General features: G+C 42.1%; 1 protein-coding gene across 11 annotated transcripts in view; it reads right to left on the minus strand.

Moving 5' to 3' along the window:
- Positions 1–14371, minus strand: part of golga4 (golgin A4) — a 54764-nt gene that overhangs the window by 1930 nt on the left and 38463 nt on the right. For all 11 annotated transcript variants that reach the window (XM_090212951.1, XM_021576397.3, XM_090212952.1 and 8 more), the window contains 6 exons: positions 13593–13723; positions 12421–12510; positions 9513–9602; positions 8576–8651; positions 1717–1814; positions 204–290 (listed from right to left, as the gene is read on the minus strand). In XM_090212951.1, coding sequence (XP_090069077.1) covers positions 204–290; positions 1717–1814; positions 8576–8651; positions 9513–9602; positions 12421–12510; positions 13593–13723 — 572 coding nt within the window. The remainder of the gene's footprint in view (positions 1–203; positions 291–1716; positions 1815–8575; positions 8652–9512; positions 9603–12420; positions 12511–13592; positions 13724–14371) is intronic.

Here is a 14371-nt window from a genome sequence, read left to right on the forward strand (position 1 = left end):
TATACCTATAGGCCAAGGCAACGTCTGTAAGCGATTGCTGACATAGCACGGACTGGGTGTGTGTGTGTGTGTGTGTGTGTGTGTGTGTGTGTATATGTGCGTGTGTGTGTATATGTGCGTGTGTGTATATGTATCTATGTATCTGTGTGGTTGCATATGGCTCATCACTAGTGGCTTTACGTCAAGGAAGAACAGATGCTTACAATTGCTTTTGTATCCTCTTTCTCCAGAACCTGCTGAGCTTGGTCTTGTGGGAACTTGAGCATGGAGGTTATGACTTTAGCCATCGTCTGTGGGAGAGAAGAGAAAAATACAGAAATGACTTAACCATCTAAAAAGAAAAGTAGCACACATTCAAATAAAAACTGTTTTTTTCTACCCATTTCTTTTCATTGAAAATTCCTTAAACATGAACTTTAACTTGGTGGCTGGGGATGTTTGTGATATGTGTTGGGAAACTGATGACAGTTCACAACTGAGTTGTTAGAGTCAATGCTCTCAATGGCATGGGTATGCAGCCACATGGTTCCAATGTTTTTTAGTCTCTCAATTCTTGGCAGCCGGGTTGGGATCATTGCAGTAAACCTAGTACTAAAACTGCCCATCTGTACAGACATTCACCCAGCCCAGACCCAACATGGATGATCAGTCAACCTCTGTCCAGCCATTCACCAAGCTCAGATCCCTATTCAGTTGATGCATATCCAATATGTAGGCACAGTTAACCCCTGTCCAGCCATATACCAAGCTCAGATCCATCATGGAGGCTTAGTGATCCCCTGTCCAGCCAATCACCCAGCTCAGTCACCCACTTCACCCCATAGTACTCCAACATGCAGTCTCTACTCGGTGACACCCTGCCCTCATCACTACCATCTTCCATCAGATAAACAATTGAGGTTAAGTGAACCCATTTCCAGCCATTCACCACATAAGACCACACACTGCAGCCCATAAGGCTCTGTGCCCTCAACACCACCATCAACGACCCAATCAAATCAGCCTGCTCATTGAGACCAAAAAAACTCAAAGTCTACCTGCCAGCGTTAGCTAGCTTATAAAATTCTGGCCCTAATCAGAAAAAGTGCTACTGTTTGAGGAAACCAGGGGAACAACCAACCAAAGACCTCTTCTTGTTGTAGAGGAGCTAAACAAGTCCAGTAAGTCTTTAAAATGTCAGTGTGAGTCATGTGAATAGTATGTCTGTGGGGGGGACATCCTTCCACTCCCAGGGAGGCCATAATGATATGGCTATGACATCATCAAGTTTAACTGTTTACTGAGGACCTAGGGGGGAACCCTGCTAACTTTATGTGTATGCGTGCGATACCCCGCTGTTTTTAGGACCGTGTCAACTAGCACTGTTAATTCCCATACATCATCATTAATTAGCACCTATGCTAAACGGACACAAACACAAAATGACTTTTGTACGAGTCTAACTGGGTGATGGCTGTGTGGGAATGGAGAAGTTTATTGGCTCTCTCTCTATCCGGTCTCTCCTCCTTCCATATTTGACCTCCTCTCACATTTTCATTGAGGGAAAGCAACTAAACAAATGGCAATCTATCCTGGGCTGAATAAAAGGGAAGTGTGATACCGATGGTTATATTTCAAGAAACTTGAATGATGCAGGATTATGTGCACTGTCAATCTTCCCTCATCAGAAAATGTTACTTTAATGCTAAAGATGCACATTGATTATTGATAAAATACCTTAGTTTCCCGCCCCATCATGTACTCAAACAGCACCTTCCTCAGGTACTCAAACTCTGTGGGTTCCGAGAAGGACTCAGCACGGTAATGGCCAGGATCTAGAACACACAAAGGGTCAAATTAATTCATCACAAAATTAAAGTCACTAAATCTTTAAAATGTATGGACAAAGTTGTACAATCTTGATCATCAGTGAATTCAGTCACCAAGCTATTAACTAGGACATACAGTGAGCTCCAAAAGTATTGGGACAGTGACACATTTGTTGTCGTTTTGGCTCTGTACTCCACTTTGGATTTGTAACGATACAATGACTGTGAGGTTAAAGTGGAGACTGTCAGATTTCATTTGAGAGTATTTTTATCCATAATCGTTTAGAAGTTACAGCACTTTTGGTACATAGTCCCTCCATTTTAGGGGACAAGTTCACTTACACTGTATACAGTATGTATATTAAAAGTATTTGGACCCCTATTCATAGCACGCAATGACTAAATCAAGCTGGTGACTCTACAAACTGGTTGGATGCAATTGTTGTTTGTTTTGGTTGTGTTTCAGATCATTTGTGCACAATATAAATTAATGGTAAATAATGTAGTGTGTCATTGGAGTCAATTTTATTGTAAATAAGAATAGAATGTTTCTAACACTTCTACATGAATGTGGATGCTACCATGATTACGGATAATCCTGAATGATGAGTGAATGATGAGTGAGAAAGTTTGACGCACAAATATCATACCCCCAAGACATGCTAACCTTTCACCATTATAATAACAGGGGAGGTTATCATTTTTTTTGGGGTGGGGGGGTATGATATTTGTGCGTCTAGCTTTCAAACTCATTATCATTATTCACGATTCATTCAGGATTATCCGTAATCATGCTAACATCCACATTAATTCTTCAAGCTCAGTCAAGGTGTTGGGGATCATGGCTAGACAGACATTTTCAAGCAGATTTAAGCCAACAATGGTAACTTGGTCACTCAGGAACATTCACAGTCTTCTTAGTAAGCAACTCCAGTGTAGCTAGATTTGGTCTTAGATTTGTTGTAGATTATTGTCCTGTTGAAAGGTGAATTCCTCTCCCAGTGTCTGGTGTAAAGCAGGTTTTCCTCTAGGATTTTTCCTGTGCTTAGCTCAATTCCATTTCTTTGTATCCTGACAAACTCCCCAGTCTTTGCCGATGTCAAGCATTCCCATACAATGATGCAGCCACCACCTTGCTTGAAAATAAAGAGGCAGTTACTCAGTAATGTGTTGTGTTGGATTTGCCCCAACTTTTGCAAGGCTTTGCATTTAGGCCAAAAAGTGTATTCCTTTTACGTGTTTTCTTGTTTGCTGCAGTTCTACTTTAGTGCCTTGTTGCATACATGATGCATGTTTTGGAATATTTGTATTCTGTATATTTGTATTCTTTTCACTCTGTCATTTCGATCATTATTGTGGAGTCACTACAATGTTGTTAATTGTCTGAATTGTTACCCATCTACCAATCACCGCCCTTCCTTGAGGCTTTGAAAAGTTCCCTGGTCTTTTTAGTTGTATCTGTGCTTGAAATTCAATACTTCACTGAGGGACAGATGTTGTGTGTATGGTGGGACAGAGGAAGGGTCGATCATTCAAAATCATGTCAACCACTATTATTTCAAACAGAGTGTGTCCATGTAATTTATGTGATTTGTTAAGCCAAATTTTACTCCTGAACTAATTTAGGCATGCCTAAACAAAAAGGGAGTGAATAATGTTTCAATTAGTTACAGAACATGGAAACCCTTACAGCAGTGCACAGGCGTGGGTTCAAACCAAGTGCCAAATACAAAAACGATCAAAACTGGAAAGCATGGCACATGGCCTAGATGAGCACTAGTACACCGCAAGAACATTACAAACAGTCCAGTTCAGGGTTTCCGTTAGCGGTAAATGCCGGCTTTTGGTCGATAAAAATTGTTGCCGGCCAAATTGCAAAATAGTGCTTTTTTTTCATTGATGGAAATACCAGTCGATGTGCTCCAACTTCAAATGCAAATAGGCTGATAAATCCTCAAGCTGCTGGGGTGGGTGTGTTCCTATTTTTACTCATGCAAAAGACGAGAGGCCCTCGTAAAAGGACTTGAGCTTAGCGTACCACAACTGGGCAAAATTCGCGAATTTTAAGTCATACCACAGATTCTCAGTTGGATTGAGGTCTGGGCTTTGACTAGGCCATTCCAAGACATTTAAATGTTTCCCCTTAAATAACTTGAGTGTTGCATTAGCAATATGCTTAGGGTCATTGTCCTGCTGGAATGTGAACCTCCATCCCAGTCTCAAATCTCTGGAAGACTGAAACAGGTTTCCCTCAAGAATATCCTTGTATTTAGCGCCATCTATCATTCCTTCAATTCTGACCAATTTCCCAGTCCCTGACGATGAAAAACAGCCCCATAGCATGATGCTGCCACCACCATGCTTGGGGATGATATTCTTGGGGTGATGAGAGGTGGTGGGTTTGCACTAGACATAGCATTTGCTTCGATGGTCAAAAATCTAAATTTTAGTCTCATCTGACCAAAGTACCTTCTTCCCTATGTTTGGGGAGTCTCACACATGCCTTTTGCGAACACCAAACATGTTTGCTTATTTTTTTCTTTAAGCAATGGCTTTTTTTTCTGTCCACTCCTCCATAAAGCCCTGCTCTGTGGAGTGTATGGCTTAAAGTGGTCCTATGGACAGATCCTCCAATCTCCGCTGTGGAGCTTTGCAGCTCCTTCATGGTTATCTTTGGTCTCTTTGTTGCCTCTGATTAATGCCCTCCTTGCCTGGTCTGTGAGTTTTGGTCAGCAGCCCTCTTTTGCCAGGTTTGTTGTGGTGCCATATTATTTCATTTTTTTAATAAATGGTGCTCCGTGGAATGTTCAAAGTTTCAAATATTTTTTTATAACCCAACCATGATCTGTACTTCTCCACAACTTTGTCCCTGACCTGTTTGGAGAGCTCCTTGGTCTTCATGGTGCCGCTTGCTTGTTGGTGCCCCTTGCTTAGTGGTGTTGCAGACTCTGGGGCCTTTCAGAATAGGTTTATATATACACTGAGATCAGGTTACAAATTGCACACAGGTGGACTTTATTTAACTAATTATGTGACATCTGAAGGTAATTGGTTGCACCAGATCTTATTTAGAGGCTTCATAACAATGGGGTGAATACAATTGCCTTTCAATTTATTAAGTTATTTTTTTCATTTCACTTCACAAATTTGGATTATTTTGTGTATGTCCATTACATGAAATCCAAATAAAAACAGGATGTAATGCAACAAAATAGGAAAAATGCCTAGGGGGTAAATCATTTTGAAGGCACTGTGTGTGTGCAACAACTTGGAGCTGTGCAAAGAATTTCCTCTATAAGGACAATATGTTCCATAGAGATGATGGGGCCAGCGTCTGAACATGATAGAGATGGCCTTGAGGTTGAAAGGTAAAGGGTTAGGAAAGGGAAAGGTAGGAAAAGAAAGGAGTGATGAAGAGAAGAGGTAGTGCAAACTAGCCTTTTGATCATCAGGCGTGGAGAAACGGCCTGGCTAATAAATCCTTTGCGCCCTCTGACCTCCAGGCACTGGGCAGGGTACCCCAGCTGAACCCACAGAAGAGTAATACTAAAACAGGGGGCACAACATAGCAGCGAGTCCCTCTACCTGGAACAACTCCTCATTAACCTCTTGACCAGAAGCCATTACTCTAAGGTGGTTTCTAAACTATCTATAATGGCTTGGAAATTGTTTTCACATTGTTCCTTTTTAGCACATTACCAACAACTATGGCTGAGTACAGCTCAGCTCAGTGGTGTTATCAGGGTTTCACAGTGGTCAAGACGGCAGAAGCCATATTTACATGGTGTTAATATATGCCAAGGCCGTCAACAGTGGTGTGAGTGAGTCACTGGACCAGCAGGCTTCTCTGCAGCTAGAATAGAGAAGCTATGGAATATGAAGTAATGGGGTAAGCATAAAGGGAAGAGGTTAGGATGTGACCTGGCCAAGAGGGTTGTTCAAACACGGAGGCCAAAAAGAGTGGACCACAGGTGTCTCGGGTTGGAGAGAGCATTTGATATTGAGTGGTGAAACTTCAGGCCAGGAGGCACGGGGAGAGGCCAGGGAGGCCGTGTGCTGTGCTGCTGTGCGTTAGGGGGTTTTGCGTGGGAAACAAGACTGCAGCCTGCAAAAGCCATTATGTCCTGGGATTCATTTTCACCTGGTTCCCCACCTCCTCATCCCACTTTCCCTTCCGACCGCCGATTCTATTTATTACGCCAGCAGGGAAGGTCCATGAAGAAGCTAGAATTTAGTTTGACAGTCCCGCCTTCCTCTACCCTGTCCTCCCCTCTCCTCTCCTCCACAACCTCTCTCAAAACCCCTGCGTCCCATGTCACATATTTTTTATCCATGTTCAACGGTGCGTGCCGTGTGTGTGTGTTCACAGATTGACTTGACAGATTAATAGCAGTGATGTTAGAGGTACCATTCTCCCACAGAGTCAGCAGCACAGCTGGGATTACATGTGTGGACCTAGGCCTACAAGTCAAACTATCGCTCACACGCAGCACATATTACTACAATCAATAACATGCCCAGTCTCTGGCATCGTTTAGTTTAGACTGGCTTGAACATGTTTACATTTATCTCCTAAATAAGGAAGACAGGTGCATTTCCTGCCCTTCCATTGGCATATGACATCAATTCATACCAAGGTTTCCATATGGAAAATGTGGCGCTGGACATTTCACCGGCAACATTTTAATTTACCGGACATTTGAGAAATCTGTAGGACGCACATACACTGGGTGCATAACCTGATTAGGGTGTCCACCCACGGTGCTCAGAATGACACAAATCACATTTAGGTTATGGTAATTCATATTAACAGAACATACAAGTCGAGGATGCAACGATGTGCGTACCTTCTTACCAAACTCTGATGTGCACTTCAAACATGTTAGAATAACTGCCACATTTACTTTCCTCAGCCAAGATGAGTATCGAACAGCACTAGCCTATGTCAATCTACCATCCCCCATAGTAGAAAAGTTGACCTATTATATTGGTCAGCTTGTCGAGAAACAGCCTCTTGCAAACAGACTCCAGGACAGTTGTGGGAAGACAGAGCCCAAATGCATACAACAACGAGGCCTAGGCTACACAAAAAAAACTGTTAAAAAGCAATGAGTCTGATGCAACATATCAGAATGTTTGGCTTATAATGTGAAGAAATACTAGTTTATCAACATTATAAGCGCACAAGGCAGAAGGATAGTATGTTCATTCCATAATGCAATTAGCTGGAAAACACTGTTGTCAAAAGGGCACCGCAGTTTCATGTGACAGTGATGAAAATATCCATTAGAAATGGAAAAAAAGAGGAGATCTAATAGGCTACTTTGAAGCAAGGTAAGACATGCCTCATATGTATTAAAACATTCAGGTTTCAAACGAAGTATGTTTTCAAAATGCATAACCTACTACCTCCAGCTCATTGCAAAGTGGTGTGTGACATGCTGATGAAGCCTGCCTTCTGTTTTCGTTTGAGATGCTGCAGTAGCAGCTCTCGCACTGTGACAGATTCTCTGCTCTGTATCTATCTGTATGCTGTACGGGTGTGAAAAATAAGATACATAGCCAAAATGGCAACTGTAAAGTTTGGTGGAGGATTAAAAAGGTCTGGGGCTGTTTTTCATGGTTCAGGCTAGGCTCTTTATTTCCAATGAAGAGAAATCTTAACGCTACAGCATACAATGACATTCTTGTTGATTCTGTGCCTCCAACTTTGTGGAAGGCCCTTAGCTGTTTCAGCATGACAATACCTCCGTGCACAAAGCAAGGTCCATACAGAAATGGTTTGTCGAGATCCGTGTGGAAGAACTTGACTGGCCTGAACAGAGCCCTGACCTCAACCCTATCGAACACCTTTGGGATGAATTGGAACGTCGATTGCGAGCCAGGCCCAATCACCCAACATCAGTGCCCAACCGCACTAATGCTCTTATGGCTGAATGAAAGAAAGTCCCCTCAGCAATGTTCCAACATCTAGTGGAAAGCCTTCACTGAAGAGTGGAGGCTGTTATAGCAGCAAAGGGGGGACCAACTTCATATTAATGCCCATGATTTTGGATTGAGATGTTCGACGAGCAGATGTTCACATACTTTTGGTCATGTAGTGTATTTGTTTTATTTTACCTGGTAAGTTGACTGAGAACACATTCTTATTTACAGTTAGTTACAGGGGTTAGAGAAGAGGTATGAATGAGCCAAATGGAATCTGGGGATGATTAGGCGGCCATGATTGTACGAGGGCCCGATTGGGAATTTAGCCAGTACACCGGGGTTAACGCCGCTACTCTTACGAAAAGTGCTATGGGCTCTTTAGTGAACACAGAGTCAGGATTTAACGTCCCATCCGAAAGACAGCACCCTACACAGGGCAATGTCCCCAATCACTGCCCTGGGGCATTGGACCAGAGGAAAGAATCCCTCTGTTATATAGATGTTTATATGTAAAGTAGTATAGATGTTTTATAAAAATGTTATTATAAACTGGGTGTTTCAAGCCCTGAATGCTGATTGGCTGACAGCCATGGTATAGCAGACCGGTATGACAAAACATTTATTTTTACTACTCTAATTACGTTGATAACCAGTTTACAACAGCAATAAGGCACATCGGGGGGTTGTGATATATGGCCAATATACCACGGCTAAGGGCTGTGTCCAGGCACCCTGCTTTGCGTTGGGCCGAAGAACAGCCCCTAGCCGTGGTATATTGACTATATACCACATCACTTCGGGCCTTATTACTTAAATATAGATGTTTAAGTTAACATTACCTTTGAACGTGCTCCCCATATGAGTCAACACTGAGTTCTTGTGGACACATCTCATTTTGTCCTCTAGTGAGTGGATCTAGAAGGGGAAAAGTACATTAGAAAAAAGCAAAAATCGACAAAAAGGGATTCCTTTTTTGGGAACACTTTAATTAAAGTCTGCAGGTGTAGAGCATTATACATGCTTATAACAAGTTATGAAGTGTCATACCTACATGCTTAGCAAAGTGTTACCATTTTATTCAAGTGGTTATGTTCCTTTAAATTACTTGTACTGAACAGTTTGTGGGAGATAAATAGCAATATACTGGCCTGCTATGGTCATCCAGGGGTTAGTTTATTTGGAGAACGATCAGTCCACACAATGTGTGAGAGAAACAGTGTGTGTGTGTGTGTGTGTGTGAAACAGTGGGAAGGGGCAGGGTAATTGTTTATAAGGTTACAGCAAGAATAAACAGATGTTCCATGTAATGAACTTAATCCAAAGAGATAGACTAACAGTCAGATAGGATGGCCGGAGGGTGAAAGAGTCCTGGAAAGGAAGAGAGGAATACAGTGGTGTGGAATGAGGGATGTACTGTACCGTAGAGAGACAGAGACTGAAAGACCAAGGTCAACTGATGCCCTTTTCCCACTACTGAGCCAAGCTGAGCATAGTCAAGCCAAGCTGTACTGTGCTGGCCATATAACATCATCATAGTTGCTGGAACCATAATGGAAAGGTAGCCTAGCGGTAAAGAGTGAACCAAAAGGTTGCTGGTTTGAATCCCCGAGCTGACTAGGTGAAAAATCTGTCGATGTGCACTTGAGCAAGGCACTGAACCCTAATAAGAGCTGGATTAGAGTGTCTGCTAAATTATATTTAAAAAAAAAGAAAGAACAAAAAAAACATCCAAGCCAGAAGAGTACGGTTATGCTTGGCACCACCTGTGACACTCACCCTGTCGACAAACTGTTGCTCCTTCAGCCTGGCCTCACTGAGCAGGGTGGTCTTCTCAGCTAGCTGGGCCTGCAGCTCCTCCACACTCATCTGAACCAATACAACACAATCATCAATAACAGACATGAGCAACAAATCAATAGAGACAAAGAAACTGTAGGTCTAGTTTTGGACGTTCCTCTTAAATGGGAAATGGTTTGAACATTGTTTCAGAGCTCTCCTGAACAGAGATTCCAATCTCAATGTGATTATAAATGTCACTTTTATAGGAGCATCATGTGAGTGCTCTATTTCACAGCGTCTGTAAAGCATAGAGACAGAGCGACTGACCTGACATCCACATGAGTAGAGTGGCCTGTTGAGGCCCTGAATAAGGGTAGTCCTTCCTGAGTGTAACCCCATACAATCCCCACAAAGATATTACATCAGCTTGGAAATATGCAACAGCGAGGTGAACGAAAAAAGAGCTGCACTTCATTGTGTGTGTATGGGGGAGTGTGTCCTGTGTGTGTGTGTGTGTGTGTGTGTAGGTGTGCGTGCGTGCAAGCTGATAATGTCTTTGTGTAGAGTGTGTGTGTTGTGGTGAATGTGTTCTGGCATGTGAATGTGTGACTGAGCGTGGGTGTTAGTCTGAGGGTCTCTCTACACAACAACACATGAGTATTAATTCGCCCTCTCCTCCTGCCTTTCTACCTCTCTCTCTAGATCCCTGTCCTTTTTAAAGCATACATCTGCCGTCCAGAGAATGACTGCATCGCAAATAGCACCCTATTACACATATAGAGCACTACTTATAGGGAATAGAGTGCCATTTGTGACACAGAAGGTTAACTGGGAACAGGGATGGAGGGTGGAATGTGTGTACCAGACCTGGGTTTGAAAAATATTTAACATTCACATACTTTATCTGGGCTTGATTGAGCTTGCCTGGCGAAATGGAACCAATAGAATACTCAAAAAACCTCTGCCCTTCTGGCTCTCCAGGCAGTATTTTGAATAGTATTTGAACACAGGTCTGGATGGAGGAACAAAGAGGGGGTGTACTGCCTCTTTAAACCTGTTTTCCAAAAGAGAACACTACCCAGTCTGATTCAAGAAATCCTCAGATCATCCAGTTAGCTCTGGAGACCAGTCACCTTACTAATAGAACCCATTAGCTGATTACAGTAAAATATGTAAGCCACACCCTTTGACAATTGCCTTGAACGTCTCATGTCTTTAAAGTGGGGCTCCTGTTGTTAACACACACAGACAAACACATTTTTACTCCACAACAAACCAGAAGATAGCTGACACTAACTGTTAAGCTCGTAAACTCTGAACTTTTGGAAAAATAAAAAATAATAATTAGAGAGCGAGAGAGCGAGAGAGAGAGAGCGAGAACGAGAGCGAGAGAGAGCGAGCGAGAGACAAGGCTTTTCTTGGCTTTCCACACTGAACCGGTAATCTTTCCTCCATCAGACACATAGGTGTTTCAAATACAGGCCCACAGAGAGGCAGGATGAAGAAAAATGACAGTTTGTGCAGAGGTGTGTGTGGTTGAGTCTCTTTTGTGAGCGGGATGAGCAGGAAGCTGTATTAATGTATTGCTTCAACAGAATCCCATTCTATATGTCATCCAGCCAAGCGAAGCCTCCAGGGCTGTATGGGTTTCCCAAAAAGTCAACCTATTCCCTTTATAGTGCACTACTTTTGATCAGGGCATAGAAGGCTCTAGTCAAAAGTAGTGCACTCAATGGGGAATACGGTGAAATTTGAGACACACAGTCAGTGGGAAAATACCACAGATATGGCAACCTCTTGACATCCTGTGTGCGGGGGTAAATTAAATACAGTATGAATGAACCGGTAAACCTGTAGCGATGAGGCGGCGGTAGCCTCAAAGTTAAGAGAGAAGGGCCAGTAACCGGATGGTTGCCGTTTTGAGTCTCAGGGCTGACGGGAGAAATCTGGCAGGAGTGAGCCAAGCAACCAGTGGGTGGTGGCAGTTAATTCCCAAACTGCTCTGTGGCTAACCCTGTGCCGCTAGTTGTGCTCCTCGCTAGGGATGTGACAAATGGAACATTTTCTTAATGTTTAAACTGACATTTTGTTATTGGTTTTCCACCAAAACAAGAAGAAAATGCATAAAATTCCATGTGAATTCACAATGCAGATGGTCTACATTGCGCTTCCTACAGAGAGAAAATTATAGAATTTATACTGCTGGTGCTCTTGCTTTTCACAAGAGTGGCTCGTGTAGCTTGTTGTTGTCATCCAATCAAAAGTCATCAAACCGGCACTAGGCTATAGTCAGAGCTAGAGCCTCTGTGTGGCAAGCTATTAGGCGATATCTAACTAAAGATTAAATGAGAAGGACATGCAACAACCCCAAAAGCCAACATTACTTAATAATCCGATTGGAGTTGTTGTTATTTACTGTAGGATTCGAAAGGGGAGGGAGTGCACAGTTCAAGTTATGTAGTCTCAACTATTCTAGCTAACGTTCGCTAGCTAGCTTAACTACTCTCGGTTTGATGCAGTCAAGGCCAGTACTATGTAATCAGATGAGATGATACATAACTAGCAATAAGTTAGTCTACCAGCGCAAGTCGACTTGGTTGCCATCTCTCTCTCCCTCCCTGCGTCACTCACATGCCATCTCACTCTCCCTCATTATAAAGTAGCTATAAAACATATTTTGTTCCAGCATTGTTGCGTTAGGTATTTGTTTCATTTTCCCCTTTATGTTGATGATAAGGACTTGTTAGTGGTCGTTTTGTAATAACTGCACTGTGATTTTAAATTTGTGATTTTTCAGGGATTTTTTTCCCCCTTAACATCAAGGATGCCAATTTGTTTAAAAGTTTTAACCCCTACTCCTAGCTTCACCCAATAAACATGTACAGTATGATCTGAGATACCGTACCTCTCCACTGCCGCTGTGGGTCCTTGCCTGCAGGTCCTCCAGCTCTTTCTGTACCTGCCACACTCTGTCCCCCATCTCCACCTCTCGACTCTGCCGGGAAGAACAGGACAACCACCAACCAGTCATTTCCTTTCTTAGAAAATACAGTAGGTCTGTACTCAAATTTCAAATAACTTTCCCCTATTATTTTCTTGTATTTCTATGTATTTTTCTGTGTTTTTTGCCTGCACTTTTTTCCATTTATTTAATTTGATCAGCAAACAAACATTTCAGCTAAAAGCCTTCAGTGTGTGTTTCATCTCTGTATAGTCTGATCACAACTGCACACTATTGTCAGTCAGTCAAATACCAAGTGCTACTCTACTTAAGGCCTCCCTACTTTCATTGTCTGGAGACAGTGATGAATGAGAGAAGACAGCTTTTATTGTAGTTTACTTAACTGAGCAGAGCAGACTATCCCTCTATAGTAATTTAGTCTAGTTTCAAATGTAAATCACTTAACAGACTGTCAGAAGGTAGACACACACACACACACACACACACACACACACACACACACACACACACACACACACACACACACACACACACACACACACACACACACACACACACACACACACACAGTCTAGTAGTCTTTAATGTAAATCATTCAGCAGACACTACAGCCAGAAGGTATCTGTCATTTAGCTGAATTCTCTGGGGGACTGATTGAAGGGAGGAGGTTCCATGTCAGTAATAGTTTCCTGATGATGGGTGGAGTACATGTCCTTTTCTAATAAAGCTCAAAGTTGAAAAATATGTCAGGAACTGATAGGAGTGTCTGGACTAGTGACCAGTATCACAATACTATTTGAATCCCGGCGTGGAAACAAAACATAAGTGGACTAATTCTTCTGAGGAAAACAGACCCAATGTTGGACCAGTAAATCCTACTTGTAAACTACTTTCTAAAAGCAAACCAGTCAGTCTGTAATGATAAATGTCAATTCATATAACCCTTTACGTTAAAATGGCATTATACCCATGTAGTTACACAGTAATAGCTGTAGTAATATATTTGTAGTTACATTGGAACTGCTATGATTTACATATTGATAGAGTTTAGCAGTATAGGTTATTACAAGTGCGAGAGACACATTCATGTGCTATTCATTCATACAGTTCTGTACCTGCAGGACCTGCTCATATCGATGGACTGTTCTGTTTAAGTCATCATCTTTCTGGGCGATCACCTTCTGCAGCTGATTGGTCTCTTCCCGATGGCTGTCCATAAGCTCCACCTCCACGCTCTGGGCCTTCCCTGATTGGAAGAGAAGAGAGGAGGAGGAAGAGTGCTGATATAGGATCAGTTTGGCCTTTTGGGTTATACCGAATATGATTAAATACAGACCTGATCCTAGATCAGATTCAGTACTCAGACAGCTTTTGAATACGGGCCAAGAAACAAAGCACGTAGTAGACCTTGAAGTTCACATATTACAAAGCAGTCACTCACTTCCGTTTTGGAATGCAGTGTTAATGACTGGACTACAGTGAAAACATATGGTGATTCTTTCAGACAGAGACAGTTTCCTAATTCAATCATCTCCTAACTCCGTTTCACCCCTATTGTTCTGTCTAAAAAGTCACTCATATTTAAAACTCATTTCATTTTCTCTATTGGAAACACTTCAAATGAATACTACAATTACACATGAATTTATGTGGATTCCATGACAAATTATCAAACAGTGAAGAATTTGCATTGGTGCAGTTTGAGAGTATGGTTAGACTATAAACTAACACCTTAAACCATTTTAGTCACACAAAAAAATTATTTATAACATATAATGACTTCGTATATGCATATTCATTTCGGTGTTTTGGGCATTGACAGTCTAGTAACATAAGTAGTAAGATGCACTTCCGAAAAACTTGAGGTGCTAACTAACTGAACTGAAAGCTGAGA

This window comes from Oncorhynchus mykiss, chromosome 20, assembly GCF_057628025.1.
Source record: "Oncorhynchus mykiss isolate SJ-2025 chromosome 20, ASM5762802v1, whole genome shotgun sequence".
Taxonomy (NCBI): domain Eukaryota; kingdom Metazoa; phylum Chordata; class Actinopteri; order Salmoniformes; family Salmonidae; genus Oncorhynchus; species Oncorhynchus mykiss.